The sequence below is a fragment of the Ammospiza nelsoni genome, chromosome 1, assembly GCF_027579445.1.
Source record: "Ammospiza nelsoni isolate bAmmNel1 chromosome 1, bAmmNel1.pri, whole genome shotgun sequence".
NCBI lineage: Eukaryota > Metazoa > Chordata > Aves > Passeriformes > Passerellidae > Ammospiza > Ammospiza nelsoni.
The window spans coordinates 78,979,574-78,996,540 of record NC_080633.1 but is presented as its reverse complement, the minus strand read 5'-3'; the positions used below and the strand labels follow the sequence as shown (position 1 = coordinate 78,996,540).

The window sequence follows — 16,967 nt, the reverse complement described above, 5'->3', positions numbered from 1 at the left end:
TAATCACCAACCTATGTGGAACAAGGCTTTCACACCTAACAGCATTACTTCAGCTTTGTCAGACACAATCACAGCAACTGACTGGGGAGGCAACAGAAAGAACTATTAAAACCAAGTTGCACATTCAGGTCGTGCAAAATTAATATTTTATTCACAAACCTTTTAGCTTCCCACTATGCCCTCCACACAAGGAGAAAATGCACAGCTGGTATCACCACCATAACTCTGAGGGTTTTGACAACAGAATGGCCTGTACAGTGCCAGGCTGGCATACATGTGACTCATCTTTGTCAGTGAGACTTCAATCTTATTGTGATTATGGAGATGTAGTGGGGTACTTCCCACAGTGGAATGTTGACACAAAGGGCTACACACTGTTTGGGAGAGACAGAGCAGGAAAGCACGGTGCTGGAGTCGCCCTCTTGGTGAGGCAGCACTTGGAATGTATTAAGCTCTGTCTCAGGGTGGATGATGAGCCAGTCAGGAGCTTATGGGTCAGGATAAAAGGGCAGATGAGTAAGGCTGACAGACACTCTGGGTGTTTGCTCCAGGCTGCCTGACCAGGAGGAGGAGGTAGGTGAGTCGTTCTAGGCAATTACAGCAGCCTCAAAGTCACATGGCAGGGGGGCTTTACCTACCCTGACATCTGCAAACAAGCCAGGAGGTTCCTGGAAATCACCCCAGTCTTCAAAAGGAGCAAGAAGAAGGACACAGGAGACTACCAGCCAGGCAGCCTCACCTCAATCCCTGGAAAGGTGATGGAGTGCCTCACTCTGTAGGCCATCTCAACCCAAAAAAGAGACAAGAAGGTGATCAGGAGTAGTCAGCATGGGTTCACTAAAAGTAACTCATGCCTGATTGCCTTCTGTGCTGAAACTACCTGGATGGATGCAGGGAGCACAGTGGATATTTTCTACCTTGACATCAGCAAGGTTTTTGACGTTGTCTCTCACTAAATCCTCATGGCAAACTCAATAAGTGTTATGTTGGATGAGTGGACAGCAGAATGGATTCAGAACTGGCTAAGCGGCAGATCCTAGAAGGTTGTGGTCAGTGGTACACAGTCTGGTTGGAGGTCTGTCACATGGTGTCCCCCAGGGTTCTATACTGGGCCCGGAGTTATTTAATTTGTCCATCAGTGGCTTGGATGAGGGAATAGAGTCCCTTCTCATCAAGTTCACTGCTGACACAAAGCTGAGAGGAGAGGTCGATACTTGAGGTTATGCAGCCTTTCAGAGGGACCTGGACACGTCGGAGAGCTGGGCAGAGAAGAACCTCCTGAAATTCAACAAAGGCAAGTGCAGGGTCCTGCACAGAATAATCTGGGGACCCTGATGGACAACAAATTGTCCATGAGCGAACACTGTGTCCCTGTGGCCAAGAAGGCCAATGGTATCCTGGGATGCATTAGGAAGAGCACCGCCAGCAGGTCAAGGGAGGTGATCCTGCCCCTCTGCTCAGCCCTGGTGAGGCCACATCTGGAGCACTGTGTGCAGTTCTGGAGTCCACAGTACAAGAGACATGGAGCTTCTGGAGCAGGTCCAGCTGAGACCTCTTGGTAAAGAGTCTAGAGAATCTCTTTTATTCACAGCCTTAAGAAAGGCTGAGGAAGCTGGGCCTATTCAACCTCAAGAAGAGGCAACTATGAAATGACCTCATTAATCTGTATAAATATATGAAGGGAGGATGCCAAGAGGATGGAGCTAGGCTCTGCTCAGTGGTGCCAAACAACAGGAAAATAAGCCACCAGCAGAAACTGATGCACAGGAAGTTCCACCTAAACACAAGTAAAAACTGCTTTGCTGCATGTAAAGGGTGACCAAGCCCTGGGACAGATTGTCCAGAGATATTAAAGAACCACCTGGACACAATCCTATGCCATGTGCTCTAGGATGACCCTGCTTGAGCAGGGAGGTTGGACCAGATGACCACTGTGGTCCTTTCCAACCCGACCTATTCTGCGATTCTGTGAAAGCTTATTTTTTACAGACTTATGAGAAAGACAAAACATAGAGGAGCAAGGTCCATACCTGACCATAGTCTGTCCTGAATACAACAACTCCTTCTGCACAGGAATGAACAGTGCTGGGATAATGCTGATTATTTTCTCGCAGCCAGACCCGAGACCCCTGCAATAAAAACAAAACAGAATTATAGATGACATAACAGAAAAACTGAAGAAATAACTCTACTCACTATTTTTCTCTGGAAATACTTCTCAAGCAATATGAGAGAAAGAGAAATCCAAATAAGCAAGTGAAAGAAAATAAAATAATCTCTTAGCAAGTATTTGTTGATTTCTGCTTGATCAGTAAACACAGGAGAACTACACTGAAGTGCCTTTTTTTTTCACAAGTTCCTGAATGCCGGCAGGAGCAGCTGGAGCCAATCCTCTGATTCTCTGAGTCATGTGCCTCATGCTAGCACATGTAAAATTACAGAACAGTGTTTGAATTTACACACAGTTTAGAAGACCCGCCCCAAAGCCAGTTGGCTCCCTACCTGTTTATTTTCAACCTCAGTCAGACACTCCCAGCACTTTTTTCACCTTTTTTCTAAACTACTTCCCTTTATATGGTTCTCCTCTCTTCGCTGCACAACAATGCAGAAGATTAAAAAAAGACCAACTAGTAGCAAGCAAGGTTGCAAAGAACTGATATTTGCTATGAAGGCATTGGAGACACTGTCAGTGAGACAAGTCAGCCTAGTAGAGCAGGTAGAGCTTAATGTTCCATCTACCTGGCTCGTGGTGCAGATGCAGCATGAAGAAAACAGAAATAGCTAGCACTGAGAACAAGGGAGGAGGACCACAGCTGATGCTGCAGCTGCAGCAAAAGCCATCCCATGAGCAACAGCCACGCGAGTTGTCCTGCGTAGGAGAAGACTTTAGCTGGCATGAAAACACTCAGCAGCAGTGACCCATGGCCTGACTTCCAACCAAAACTACACTCCCATTCTCTTCAAACATCTGGCTCCATATCAGGGCAACAGTATTTTAGTGGCTTTCAGAGAACAGAGATTTTTTTCACCAGAACAGTCAAATATCCTGCTAAAGGAAAAGTAAAGGAGTGATAGGAAAGTGCTAGGATATACCCTGATAATCATAAGGTTTGGGTGTACAGTCATAGAAAAAAAACAATTAAAATAATTTTGCATGCTAGAATCCAAAGGTTGTCCTTGCCTGAATTGTCACACAGAGAAACCAGACATAAAGTCTGTTTAAGGTGGATGGGGTGCAGTCCTGATTAATAATCGAGACAAATACAGATTTTTATTCTGCTACCTATTTAGGATGAGTGGCTCATGAGCTTACCATGGACTTCAGCCACATTACAAGTTACATATGCTTTTAGATAATGTTGAATAAATGTTATTCTTCTTTCTATGATGGGACAATAGCAGCACTGAGACAAAACAGTACTCATGGAGAATTTTACAACTCTCGCTGTTTGGTACCCCTAAATGGAAAGAGCTCACCTGGACACAGAAGATCAAGCAAAAAGCATCCCTCTATTTTTTGCCCCTGCATCTTTTCACAAACTGCTTTCCATTTTCAAGGCTGCAAACACCTGTGGAGCATTTGCCCTTTTACTTCCAAAACCTCAAGTGAGATGGTTTCTAGGCATACAGCAATTCTGAAGCAGTTCACATGCAATGTTCATAAACTCAAAAGTGCAGGGTTAGGGCAGATGGAAGCGGAAAGGAGAGCACCAGCTCCTGAGGTGAGTGGGAGGAGCAGGAGACCGGGAAACAGTGGGGATACACCTCTCCAGAAGTGGTAAAAGCAATAGATAAGATTTGAACATTAAATTCAAAATCCAGTAACAGTAGATTGAACACTTCCACCCACTTTCCTGGGTCTACATCAGACTCTGGTCCTCAAAAATCCAAGGGCACTGCTCTGTTTTTATTCTCTTGAACACCACAAACATCCCCATGCTGACTGGTTCAAGGGTACCTCTCACCCTGCACTTCCCAGAGGAAGGAAGGCTGATGTGAGAGCTTTGCTCTTGGACTTCCTCTGCTACCTCTGCACCAGAGCCAGCAAACAGAAATGTCCTGTATCCCTCAGGTACAGACAGAGGAGCAATGATAAAGTGAAGGCTGCATATTTGGTACTAAGGAATATCTACCACAACCACCATGTAGAGACCGGGCGGTTTTTTCACATTAATGCAGGTGCTGCCATCAGCTCACTGCCCCCAAGAGTGCCTGAGAGTGAAAACCTGAGGCTTGCAGCTGCCCTGTGGGGCTGGGTGATGCAGAACCCACTTAATTCACCGTGGAATTGGTCTAAAATCCATAACCATGTGTGGAAACCCAGGGCACAGGGAATATTACTCTGTCTGCTCTGGGGTGTCCTGACCCCCAGGGGAGCACTGACTTTGACCCTCATTCATGGAGAACGTTTCCTAGACTTCAAGATAGAGTAGAATCCACAAAAGTGTGGAACAGATTATATAGAGTAGTGTAGGTGTATCAATTGGTGAGAAATTAGGTTTTGAGATTTTTAGTATGTTGTGGATGGAAGCAAGATGGAGGGCACAGGGTGTCATCCTGGGTTTCTTCTTCCTGCTTCTTCTTCCTTCTTCTTCGTGGGTTTGGGTGGCATTTTGTAATTGGGCAGAGAAGTCCACATTGCAGGCTCTGTGGGAGCAGTTATTGGGTTAAAAGGGGAAATAATCTAGGTGTCAGTTCTTAATTGGATAGTTTAGTCATAAAAGACCTTGTAAAAAGAGATTGTTAGCCATTTTGTGCCTTCTAATGAAATGCTGCCAAACTCACAGTAGTGAGACTGTTTAACTGATAAGAAATAAAAACACCTGAGTCTGAACATGAACCACTATCTCAAGTGCCTTAATCCAGACCCAAGGAAACCCACAAGCAAGAGTGCACAGCAAGACTGATGATGTGATGATGCACCCATGCTACACCATGCCATACAGTGAAAGCAAGGTGAGCTGAGCTTTGCCTGGGATTCCTGCATGTCCTCGGCCACCTCACTTCATCTGTGCATCACAGAAGGCTGAAATTGACAGGGACAGAGAGGTGAGGCTCTAGCCCAGGGGCTCAGCAGGAGCTGGTAAGACTGGCTGTGAAAGCACTCAGTCACTCCCACAGTAGAAAGTGTTTCCTAATGTTCAGGGTGAGCCTCCTGTGTTTCAGTCTGTGCCCACTGCCTCTGAACCTCTGAGCATCACCAAGAAGAGCCTGGCTCCCTCCTCTTTTATCTTCCCTCCAGTGTATTTACATACACTGGTGAGATTCCCCCTGAGCCTTATCCAGGCTTAAGAATTCTAGCTCTCTCAGCTTGTAGTTCTAGGAGAGAGACCCCTCATGACCTTTCTGGTCCTCTGTTAAACCCTATCCTTGTCCCTCCTGCAGTGGGGAGCACACAGCCAGACACAGCACTCCAGCTCACATCTCACCAGGGCTGGGAAGAGGGGTAGGATCACCTCCATCAACTTACAGGCAACACTTTACTAACATGTCCAACAGTAGTGTCTATAGAAACCTCATGAGATACTCCTGACTTAACACAGGACACCAGAAGAAAGAATCCTCAGCTCATTAAGCCATCCCAGTCAGACAATCACTGTTTCACATCTGAATGTTTCTTTGTTACCAGTGGGACTATTATGGCATAAAATGAGAGGACTACAAGGTTGTCTAGCTCTCAGAAAATTTTTATTTCACTGGTCTTTTTTGCCTTGACCTAATAACCCCACAGGAGCAAGGCACAGCAAAGCTTTCCCAGCAAGGCACAACAAAGCTTTCCACAGCAAACACAAATTGCAAGGGATTTAATGTCTACTGTCACCATCAGGCTCTGGAGACCAGACAGCTTGAAGAGCAGATGCATGTACTACTGTCACCCTAAGCAGCAAAGAGAATTTGGTGCCAGCCTACACACACCATCCCCACCTCCCTCCCCAGAAATACTTTTGCCAGCCTGCTGCTGGGCACTAAAGGTCAGTCTCCACCGTCTCCTTCTACGTGAGCTCAGTGCACCTAAATGCACACATAAAGAGCAAAAAAACCTATCTGCCAAAATGCAGTCAAGTTCCTCAAGTGTTTCAGGACAACCAAACCCCTGTTATTCCACTGGTTTATTATTTGCCAGCATCTCAGAAGCTCAAGTAATGTGAAGTTTATGCTTTCAAGAGCAATGAAAAGCTTGTAAACATTAAGCCGCAACAAAATTTGCCAAAACCTCAGCATTCAAAATAGCCTCTCAGAACGAGGAGAATGTTTTCCATCTTGAAATTAAATAATTAATGCTGCAAAATATCTTTTCTGGCTGTGAAGGGAAAAAGAAGGGGCCTGCACAGAAGCCTTCACTTGGCTGGGCTGGTGCTATAATAAGCTTTTTAAAGCAGGGACAGGGGTTGATTTAAACAAATATACATTGTTAGGGGTCAATAGCTGCTATTCAAAGGAGGCAGGAACAATGCAAGTCACAAAGCCAGAGGCATCTGGAATGCAAATACAACACGTTCCCTGGCAAGGTAGCTCTACAATGGAGTGTCTGTCCGTGGGCCTTCTCCTATAGGTGGGGCAAAACAAAAAGGCCTTGGCAAGAGATACCTTGCCAACTACACAAGCTACAGACATTGATCCAGCTGCCATCCCTCTGCAGTGCATTAGCCATGCACTGCTGACAAAATCTTCACCAGGGCTTAATTTATGGACAAGACTTGGCATACAGGACCCACCTGAGGAAGGAATCTTCTCAATGCACATGGTGGCTACATTGATCTCAACCTCTTTTTCAGGGATAAGCCTGGTGCCTTGGGTTACTCCAGAGCTCCCTCACAGCCAGCCTTCTGTGGTCACAGGGCATAGAAAGCCACGGAGCACCAACTACAGCCCAGTGTTTTTTATTTCCATGAAGTAAGGTTGTAAAAATACTTGGAATAGTGCTTGCAGAAGAACAGCTGTATGCCATCATTTCCGTAGCAAATAAATTTCTCCTGACTGCAGAACTGAAAGGAAATAGCTTTGCAGATCTCACAGCTGCAAGACCACCTGGAGAAGTCCTGGGCCTTCTACCTCACAGATTTTGATGCTGAAAATGCAAACACTACCTCTTGTTTTGTTTGGAGATGACAAAAATCCATTCTTTTTTTACTTTCTGTTGGATATATATGCTGAAAATAACAAACTTAATAAAGAACTTTATCGCAGTTAAGTAAAATGGTGGAGCATTCATTGCCAAACTCTAATTAACAAGTTAGATTTTATATGTACCCATGCTGTATGCTGCATAAAATAACTGCACATTAATTACATTTTATATACACATATATTGTATATATGTCTACATATGAAAAAGCAGATACTATATAACAACTGTGTTCTTAGTGCAAACTCACACCTTATAATGACTGAAATCTAGTCAATACATCAATGCAGTTGTTTCAAAACCATTAAAATTGCTTTAAATGAAGAGCTATGAATGTAGGTTATGCTGCATCTGCATTCAAAAAGCACGTCACTACTGAGGCTTGGCAAAGTGAAAGGAACAATAGTCAATATGTATTTAGAGAACTTTTTGTTTATGCACCTCAGTAGCTTGGCTCCAAATACAAAGTCTGAGACAGGAAGAGATGTTATTAACTGGGTCAAGCAGGACATAGCTTTTCAATGCAAAAGATAACTAAAACCACATTTATCTTCATTCCTTCTCTTTCCTAAGTCACAAACTGACGACAATTAGGGAGGGGCCACGAAAAGAAAGAAGTCATCAAGGAAAAGACCACAACTTTGCTGATTTTATATTAATAGTCAGTTATTGCGCCGAAAACTCACCCTTCCCTGTTGGCTTTGGCGACTGAAAACACTTAGATTTAGGTACCCAAAACCATATTAAGTGCCTGGCCAGACTACTCAATGGAAAGTTCACTGGAAGCTCAATATCCCTCACTGAATTCAATTCACATATGAACCATTCAGCCTCTTGAGCAGAAAACCAGACCTGTTCTTCCATATCTAAGTCCAGGGAAACAAGCAGTAATGGCCATTTGTCTGATGTATTGCTCTTTAATTCAGAATGTTGGTCTAGATGCCCTCCTTTGCACTGCTCGGCTTCCCTGGTGCTGCTTTCCATCAACAAAAGGCTTCCAGAAGAGCTGGTCATCAGTGGTGGCTGAATGTGGGACCTACTATAGAGGTCTGTGGCTGCTACTGTCACACAATGTACAAATGGGAATTCAATGAATACTCCAGAAATTGCACCAAGACAGTACCACAAACAGGCTACCCCTCTCTGCCAACAGTCAGGGGTCAGCAGTATTTATTCAGAGATGGTAGGATGGAAAGGGATAGGCAGAGCTACAGAGAAGGACTAGCTGAACTCTGTACAGTGAGAGAAAGCACAACTTTATTTATTATTTGAAGTTTATTTGAAAATGCAATCTAAATTTCAATTCCTTAAACTCATCTTCATGAACTGATTATCTACATAAATCAAGGCATATACTTAATCCAGCTTAATGGGGTAAAATTACTTTTCAAACCCTTACAGTAGTATTCACAATTTCCTCAGAAAACACTCAGGAGAGTAAAATACTAACACCTTCCTCTCAATAAATTGAGTTCTGTCTCTTACATAATACTATTTTCTTTCCTGTTTTAAAGCAGAACAAAGCCATGAAGATGTTTCCATGGGATAGAAGGCCAGTTCAGGGGAGTTAGTTTCCTGCAGAGCAAAATGCCCTTGAAAATGAGATATTTCTGTTGTCTGTCAATCCCCCACATCAGATCAAAGCACCAGCTCTCCTGCTCCTGAGGTCTGCACAACAGCTGCTGATTAACCTTCAACAGCCTCCATCTCCTCCTGTTTCAGTAACTGGAGACAGCACAGTGCTAGTGATGGTATACTACTTTAAAAACAAGAAACTGGATTAAAACATATATTATTACTGACTTGAAAGGGAATAAATTTGTACCCTCCTCAGCCCTTTGAAGGCACCAGCACTTCTTACAAGACCACTGCTTCATATAATAAAGTATTTTCTACATAAATTCTAAAAAACCCAACAAATAACTGCACAAGAATTTTTATCTTTCAATTATGCCCAACACAAACAGCACACAGACATTACTCTCAACATATGCAGGTGGACAGGCATATTTCTCCTCATCTTCTGCTGTTGAGTGTGAAGACATCCATCACTAATAGACCTCACTCAAAAGCCAAAGACAACTCCATCAAAAAGCAACTGCACTTCTCTGCTAGAGCTTCTGAAGATGTGGTTGTCAGCTCTTGAGGACAACAGATTTCTGCATGGCTAGGAAGCAGCAACTTTATCATGCACTCAAAAGCAAACTCAGCAAGAAGACACCATCGAGTCTTTTTGAAGAGTTACTGGTATTGGCACAGTCTGAGTTATGACTTTCACGAGAGATTCAGCAAACTTGCTTTGACAAGTTTTGCAAAATACTTTTTTTCACTCTGAAGACTGCCTAACCCATACCCCAGCATCATGGCTGCAAAACCACGACAGGGCAGGAGTTTGGAAAGCCTACTGCCATAACCGACTGTGGTCAAGTTAGACAGGCTGCTAGCAGACAACAGCCTGTTCTCATGACTGCAAATGTAAGGTAAAGAAATAACAATTTCTGTGCAATCAAGACAATGGCATTACTGGTTAATTCTGAAATTAAAAGGCATTGCTCCAAGTACTACCTGGCAACTGACCACGAACAGAACTGCAGAAACAAAGCAGGGAAACACATACAGCAACTTTTCTCTATCTGCTGGATCTACAGTTTCAAGTCCCACTTTACTTCATCCTCATCGGGTATCACAGACTAGCCTGGCTTATGGCACTGCCTCCACCACTCTCACCCCTCTACCTTTGCTTGGAATGAGAAGGCAAGATTTTGATCTGTTAAAACCCAGTAAGGAAGATAAGTAATCCAAAAAGAAAACGCATGGGTGAGGAGAAAGAGAAGTAGACGGCTACTGATGACAGCAGCGAGATGTAGGGCGCACATGGGCAAAGGAGCTTAGGGCCACTGCACATCTTTCTCTCCTGGTCTACATTGGGGCAGGGGGTAGCAATGGCCAGGCAAGTGACAGACATCATGGTGTACTCATGGTCATCTTAAAAGTAGCATGTAATTCTCTCCCCTTATTTCAGTCCTTGAAGAGGAATATATAACACACTCAAAAATCCCCTTAAAATTTATCCTGAGAATCAAACAAGTCCTAACTCCACATCCACAGAATTCAATATGAGCTGCAGTTCTGTCTTTGATGATGGCACGGTTCTGTCAAGCACTCATATTTTCCTCAGAAACTCATTTTCTAATTAATAGCAGTCACGACCACAAATGCGAAAACACACGAACAAAACAACAGCAACAAAAAAACCCTAACAACAAAGCCAAACACAAAATTTCCAACAGGTATTTTAAGGAATGAAGAATCAAGGAAGGACAGTGCACAAGAAAGCAGCAGGGGAAGAGAGACTCCATTAAGAATCGGTCACCAAAGCTTACAGCAATGCAGCCAGCAGCAGCAGTTGTCCCAGCACGACTGTCCAATTTCAATCACCACTAGATTCTGCTCGCATACTCTTTGCCACATCATCTAGCCAGCTCTTACACTGCTCTTCAGCTCAACCAGTGACTCAGGGAAAACGAGAACAGCCTGCCAAAATGCCTGTAGCTCATCCACCATGCCTGTTTGGGCCTGGCAGTCTCCGGTCCAAAAGCTGCCAGCTTGGCAATGTTTTGCTTACGCTACATGACATGCTTATAAACACACATCAAGGGGGAGGATTTTTAAATCCACACATGTAAGAAATCATGCTAGCACTCTCCTCTCATTCCTTGCTTAAGCTGTTCCCTAGGGACTCAGGTTTCAAAGACCAACGAGGCAAAGCAATGGTAGAAATTTCTTCATTACCTCCTTTGCTGGAGCTCGGTCACACAGCTTTGCCCTTCTTCAGAACCTTGCCCTTAAAGACTCAAAAGTCATCTGCACAGGTGGCTAATGGTCTCTAAACCACTTTTCACAAGTTTTGCAAAACACCCAAGCAATTTTTTCACCTTCCTCTTGCCTCTCCTGTCTGGACACAAAGCAAAGCCAGGCAAACCAACTCACGAGCTCCAGCCACATGGCATGGGAGAGACCAACCATTCCGAATCAAGGTTTAGTTTGAGACTGAGCTTGAGAGATGTTTCTCACTGTCTGTAAAGCCCAAGGAGACTCTTGTTTCCAAAATACGAACTTCTGCTTGCAACTGTACATGTTCAGTCTCATTTCAAAACATTTTGTTGAGGAGGAACATCTTAATTGAGTACTTCAAAGATAATTAAGTGGAAAAAGAAAAAACCATTCATTTGGGCACATTTGTTCTGAAGAGAAGCACTTACCATTTATTTTCATGAGACACTAGACTTTTCATTAGGTTTATTAGTCAAGCATTGTTCATTTCTTAAAACTGATCCCTATGTCCCTGGATACGGAAATTTTTGAAGATAATCCAGTATGAAACAACTACATAGTAGTGCTAGTTTTTCTATGGATGCTAATTGTGCTACACAAGCATGCATATGCCTTGTCTAGAGGGGCAGTATAACGATTCAGCCTAATTTGGATTTGCAAAGCAGATGAAATTTCTGATCAATATACATCTTCTACCTTTGAACAGTCTTTGTCAGCTATCTGTTTTTATTCTGGAAGTATTAGTCAAAGCCTTCTTGCATCAAGAAGCATCACTGACACAACGCCAGTGTTGCATCTAAAAGCAAACAGGAGAAATTGCTTTTATCAAGGTAAGGACTATTCCTGGCTTCTAGGAAGCTCAGCGTTGCCTTTTTCTTTTTTTTCCTTCGCATGCCAAAGAAGTAGGCAATCCCAGGAAATCATATCTTTATCAGGGTATCAAGTGGGATTCTGGTGTGAAAAATCTAATCCATATTAAACAGCAGACTGTGCAAGGTAACAAGCATACCTAGAAATGATTCCCAAGAATAATACTACCTCTTTCAACTTTCAATTTACTGGCATCGAAGCACAGAAGGTTCCACTTTAGTTTTATATTCCATATTGTCAGTTTTCATGATCCTTTTACAGGTCTGAAAACATCAGAGGGATTTTTGTATTTTGTTTATGTCTCCCTGTAACTCAAAAATATCAGTTTACACATGAACAACTTTCATGCATTGAAGTAGGGATGGGCAAGCAAGGAAAGTAGTTCCAGACTCAATTGTTGCAAAAAAACAGCTATAAGATCAGAATCATAAGACAAAAACAAACTGACCCACCCAGCCCACATTCTTTGTAAGTATTTTGGGTTATTTTCCCCCCTCTCTTCTTCCAAGCTCTATATTTCCTTGAAATTAGAACTCAGGATTTTGTAGAGACACGGGTCTCACTTTGGTACCATAAGACTTAGCAAGACTTCATTCCCAGGCTTAGAAAGTAAGTGTGAAAAGGAGTGAGAAAAGAGAATAATGGACCACAGTTCTTTCATTCTTTTATTAATAGAAACACTGATTATTGAAAATAGGAGAATTATAAATGTCAGGTCATAAGTTCTTTTGTTAAGTTGCATTGATCCCCTCACATTGAATTTACAATTGACGATTTAGTATGCTTCATTTCACTTGGCAGCTTTGCTCTCACAAAATGATCACTACAGATCTCTCTCCTGTAATTCACTTTACACTGAATTATTTTTTTACTTGGCTAGCTCATGCTTCAGTTTGGGTGGTTTTGGGGGGGTTTGGGGTGGGTTTTTTGTTTGTTTTTGTTTGTTTGGAGGTTTTTGGTTGGTTTGGGTGGGTGGGGGTTGTGCTTTTTTGTTTGTTTGGTTGGTTTGGATTTTTCTTTGTTTCCTGTTTTTAAAATCAAATTTTGGCAAGCTATATGGGGTTTGCCCTACAAATACCAGAGCTCTTTGCAAACTTTGCCCACCTGTGATGTCTTTCAGATGTCCGTAGGACCCTGTATATAGGTAAAACATCTATGGAATAAGAAGAAACATGAAAAACAGTTGGTCAATTAGGATGTGCTGTTGCACCTGTACAGCACGTGCATTTCAGCCTTGTCTTTCTGAAGCCGATCTGAGTAGTCTGATCCCTCACTGAGGAACAAATCCCAGCTACACTTTGACCACAAGCACTTGAGAGGTTTGGGCTGCTCCACTCCAGAAGCCACAGTGACTCCCAGAGCAGCTCCCACCAGCAGCCCCTGCCCCATCCTGTTTGTATGCTCTGCTAAAACTCAGGGCCAACATCCAGGATTTGGGACAAGCACCCCTTCACAGCACCAGCTCCGAGAGGCGAGACACTTGGACAGCCCAGCAGCCTGCCCCACACACCTGTGGTCCCTCAGGGTGGGCACAAGGCAGCACAGCACAGCTCAAAGGCAGGAGTGGGAGCCCAGGGAAGCCTGCTGAAGGTTAAACACATCATGTCTACACCCAGCCAGAAAAAAGTGGATTTCTGGCCTGCAGCAAGTGGGGAGCAGCAGCACTGAGGCGCATTTGGAAAGCTTGGGCAGATGTTATCAGGCTTTCAGCATCATTCAGAATGGGTCCAGCATGGGTTATAAAACAACTTGAGGTGGTCGGGAATCAGTAGTACATTCCCAGGACCTAGTCATCCTTAAAAAATAAATTAAAAAAAAAATACTAAAAATCCAGTATGGATTTTTATTGAGGTGGCAAGTAGGATGGGAATTATACTCCTTCCATGTCTGAAGCCCACCTGTGCTGCCTGGCTTCTAGAAGCAGGTTTGGAAAATGGGATGACACCTTCGCCACACCATGGGTGTCCCAGCAAATGGCAGGCAACACAGTGTCCTTCCATGCTCTCCCTCCTTGCCTTTTGCAATTTGGATGAACATTGAAAGAGCCGACACTGCCACTAAAGTCCAAGTTGGAAGGCTAATATTAGCAACTTCCCACACTAATTTGTACACTGCAAACCACAATAATCACTGAGCAACTCCAAACAGCCTGTGTGGAGATCACCTGATGAAAACACAACCAATTAAGCAGAAGGTAATGGCACACTTTATCATTAGAGGGCAGAGCACTGGCTCATTCCCATGCACCTGAGGCAGAAAGGCTGGCAAGCACACCGTGTGCTTACGGGGAGCTGGGGGATGCAGAGGGGCATTGCTGGGCTGGCTGAGCACTGCCTGAGCTCAGCCTGGCTCCTCACACACAACACTGTGACCAGCCTCTCTGTGGGAAAGGTTCTGTAACTCAGAAGGACACCTGCACTTCTTATGGTGCGTAATATCTGATGCTTTTGCCCTCTGACTTTCTGAAGCTCACTGCCTGGCATGCAGCAATGAATGCACATCTTAAAAAACAAAAGCAAGCAGGCAACAGTGCTTTAATTAAATCCCAGCAGTGTACGAAAGCATTCATAACACAATAGCTAATGGGTATTGTACTTCTACACAGGAAAGGAAAAGATTCTTTGCTGGAGAGTTATGGGAGCTTTAGTCAACAGAACAGAACTAAGCACCTAAGTAAAAGAGTAATCTGGGTAACACTGTTTAAATATATTTTCCTCTATTTTTAGAAGAGAAAGAGTGGTGGAAAAAAGAGTTGAAGGGTGACCTCCCAGCACGCCTGTGCAGAGACACACAAGTCTACACACACAGGAAAAAAAAGAAAAAGTTTATTCCACCTGCCATTTACTTTAGAATTAATTCACATTTCCAGCATTTGAAAAAAAGGATACTAAGAGGACTGTCTGAAATGTCTCTGCACCTGTCTACAATCCTGCAGAGAGTCCTTTCTTCCACTTTCCTATGTAATCTTTTCTTTCATCCTACATATCCTGATCAATATTTTGGGATTCCTGGGAGGAAACACTCCCTAAGACTTTGGTGGGCACTTCTATTGCACCTGGAGCAGATAGGAGAACTGCTAGCTCTTCCCATTCCCTCCTTCTCCAATGATTACCTTCTCCTCCTCCTCAGGTCAGGAACTCAGAAAAGACTCCCAACAAATCTTAGAACTCAGCTATGAACAAAGATGTAAAACATATAAGATTTGATCACTGTTTTCTTTCAATGTTTTTCAATTTTCTCTTGAAATATGAAGACAATGTGTGAAACTGCAAAGGATAGAAGCCTATAACCTAAATAACTTGTTATTCACGTCAAAATTAATGGCTTTTTTACAAACAAGATCTAACCTACTCACCATAAAACAAAGGTGCCAGTATATATAAATTTTTTTTTTGATTATGAGTTACTTCTCAAACCTGTGATCATAACTTTTTAAAGAAAAATAAATTGCAACAGGCAGTTGCAAACACCTAATTCACTTTGCCAACACACAGGACAAGGGAAATTAGGTGGCAGTAGTGGAAGAGAAATTTAATGCCAGCCCAGTCTCCTTCCCAGCTGTTGCACAGTATGAGCAGCAGACTCACTCAGGGCTAATCTCTGCTTTCCCAAAGGACACATGACACCAAAGCAGGCTGCACAGTGGCCTTTCACACCACTGCAATGCAGGCAGAAGGTGAAACAGTATAAAAGGGAGTTTGGGATCCATATTGAAAGGAGATTTAGCAATAAAGTTTGTATAGAGAGTAAAGTTAGAAATACATGAAGTTCAGTTAAAAGACAGCATTTCCTGCATGCACTTTGAACACTTTTGCATTTTATCAACTTTAACCTTCTTGGAAACAAGCTGATGCTTAGCAATGCTCCCCACTGCAGAGCCCGGTCACTGCTGATGAATACCAATGGTATGCAGCAGAGGCAAGGTAAAAAGGCAGCCTGGAACACTGCATTCATTATGTTCAGCCTCCCAAGGTCACAACCCTCTGAAAACCAATATCCTGCTTCTTTGCTTACTCCACTTCTCCCTGACCAGATACATTTCCTTGCAGTAATGCTACCCTCATTAGGGTATCTGTTTAGAATCTTCTGCACTTGTGCAACTAGAAAATGAAATGTCTACAGGGGAAGCCAGCAGAGTCATTATGACAAGCCATTATTGGTTTTACTGGCATTTTTTCTACATATTACATTAAAAAAATTATTCCTTTGAAGTTCATTCACTACTGAACTATCAGAAGGGAACACCTTTAGTAGAAAACACAGAAACAGAGTATTTTATATGAGCAAACCTTCTCTCCTCCTGTCACAGACACTTGCACATCATACACTGGACAGAACACTGTAATTGCATGTTGTTCCATCTCACATCTATGGATAAGCCCCCAAGGCAGCTCACAGGTTCCTTGGATGTGCAGTGACACACCCTTCCCCGCGGCTTGCAGCACCTTTTCCAAAGAAGATTAAAATCAGCATTCCACCTTTCACCAGAAAGGTGCATCACATTTCCTCGTTTGCAGGCACACCTAGAGACTTGACACATCCCCACTCTGCATCCTTGTTTCCGTGACAAGGACAGACACCTACTGTATGACTCTGCTATTGTATTTTTTTATTTTTCCTTCTTCAATGCATTTTTACAAGAGCTGGTAATTGTCAAAAGGAAAAATGACTACCTCAACATAGTACTTATAGCAGGAGTAGGAGAAGCAGAAACACAAAGAAGTTGCTTCTGTAATTATTTTTTTGCACACATGCGTGTTTTACTGTACAGCAGGTTGAAGATTTAATCCAAAACTAAACCACAAAGCAATTAGAAGACCTTAACCAAGCAGAAGTGATTTAAAGCATTACCCCCTGACAAAATAGGCATTTATCTCAGAGATAACCAGGGGTAAGGAAATACATGTGGGTTCAGATTCTCTTCTAGTTTACTGCATCCAGTGTGCAAAAGCATTTTTAAACCAGGGCTGAACAGCTACATGCCTGTCAGCAGGCAAAGGATCTCCTCAGCCAAATAATTTTGACTATACACTGTAATCTCCCAGAGATCCACCATTCATCTATCAAGGTGGGAACCTCTTGCACCTAAGCCCTTCCCATTAGCCAAGGGGGTTAGCTCAAGCAAGCAGTGAAGCAT

General features: G+C 43.2%; 1 protein-coding gene across 1 annotated transcript in view; it reads right to left on the bottom strand.

Annotated features, from left to right (window-relative positions):
- MYO10 (myosin X) overlaps positions 1–16,967 on the bottom strand; it is a 163,662-nt gene that overhangs the window by 126,152 nt on the left and 20,543 nt on the right. The window contains exon 2 of the mRNA XM_059468754.1: positions 2,031–2,129. Coding sequence (XP_059324737.1) covers positions 2,031–2,129 — 99 coding nt within the window. The remainder of the gene's footprint in view (positions 1–2,030; positions 2,130–16,967) is intronic.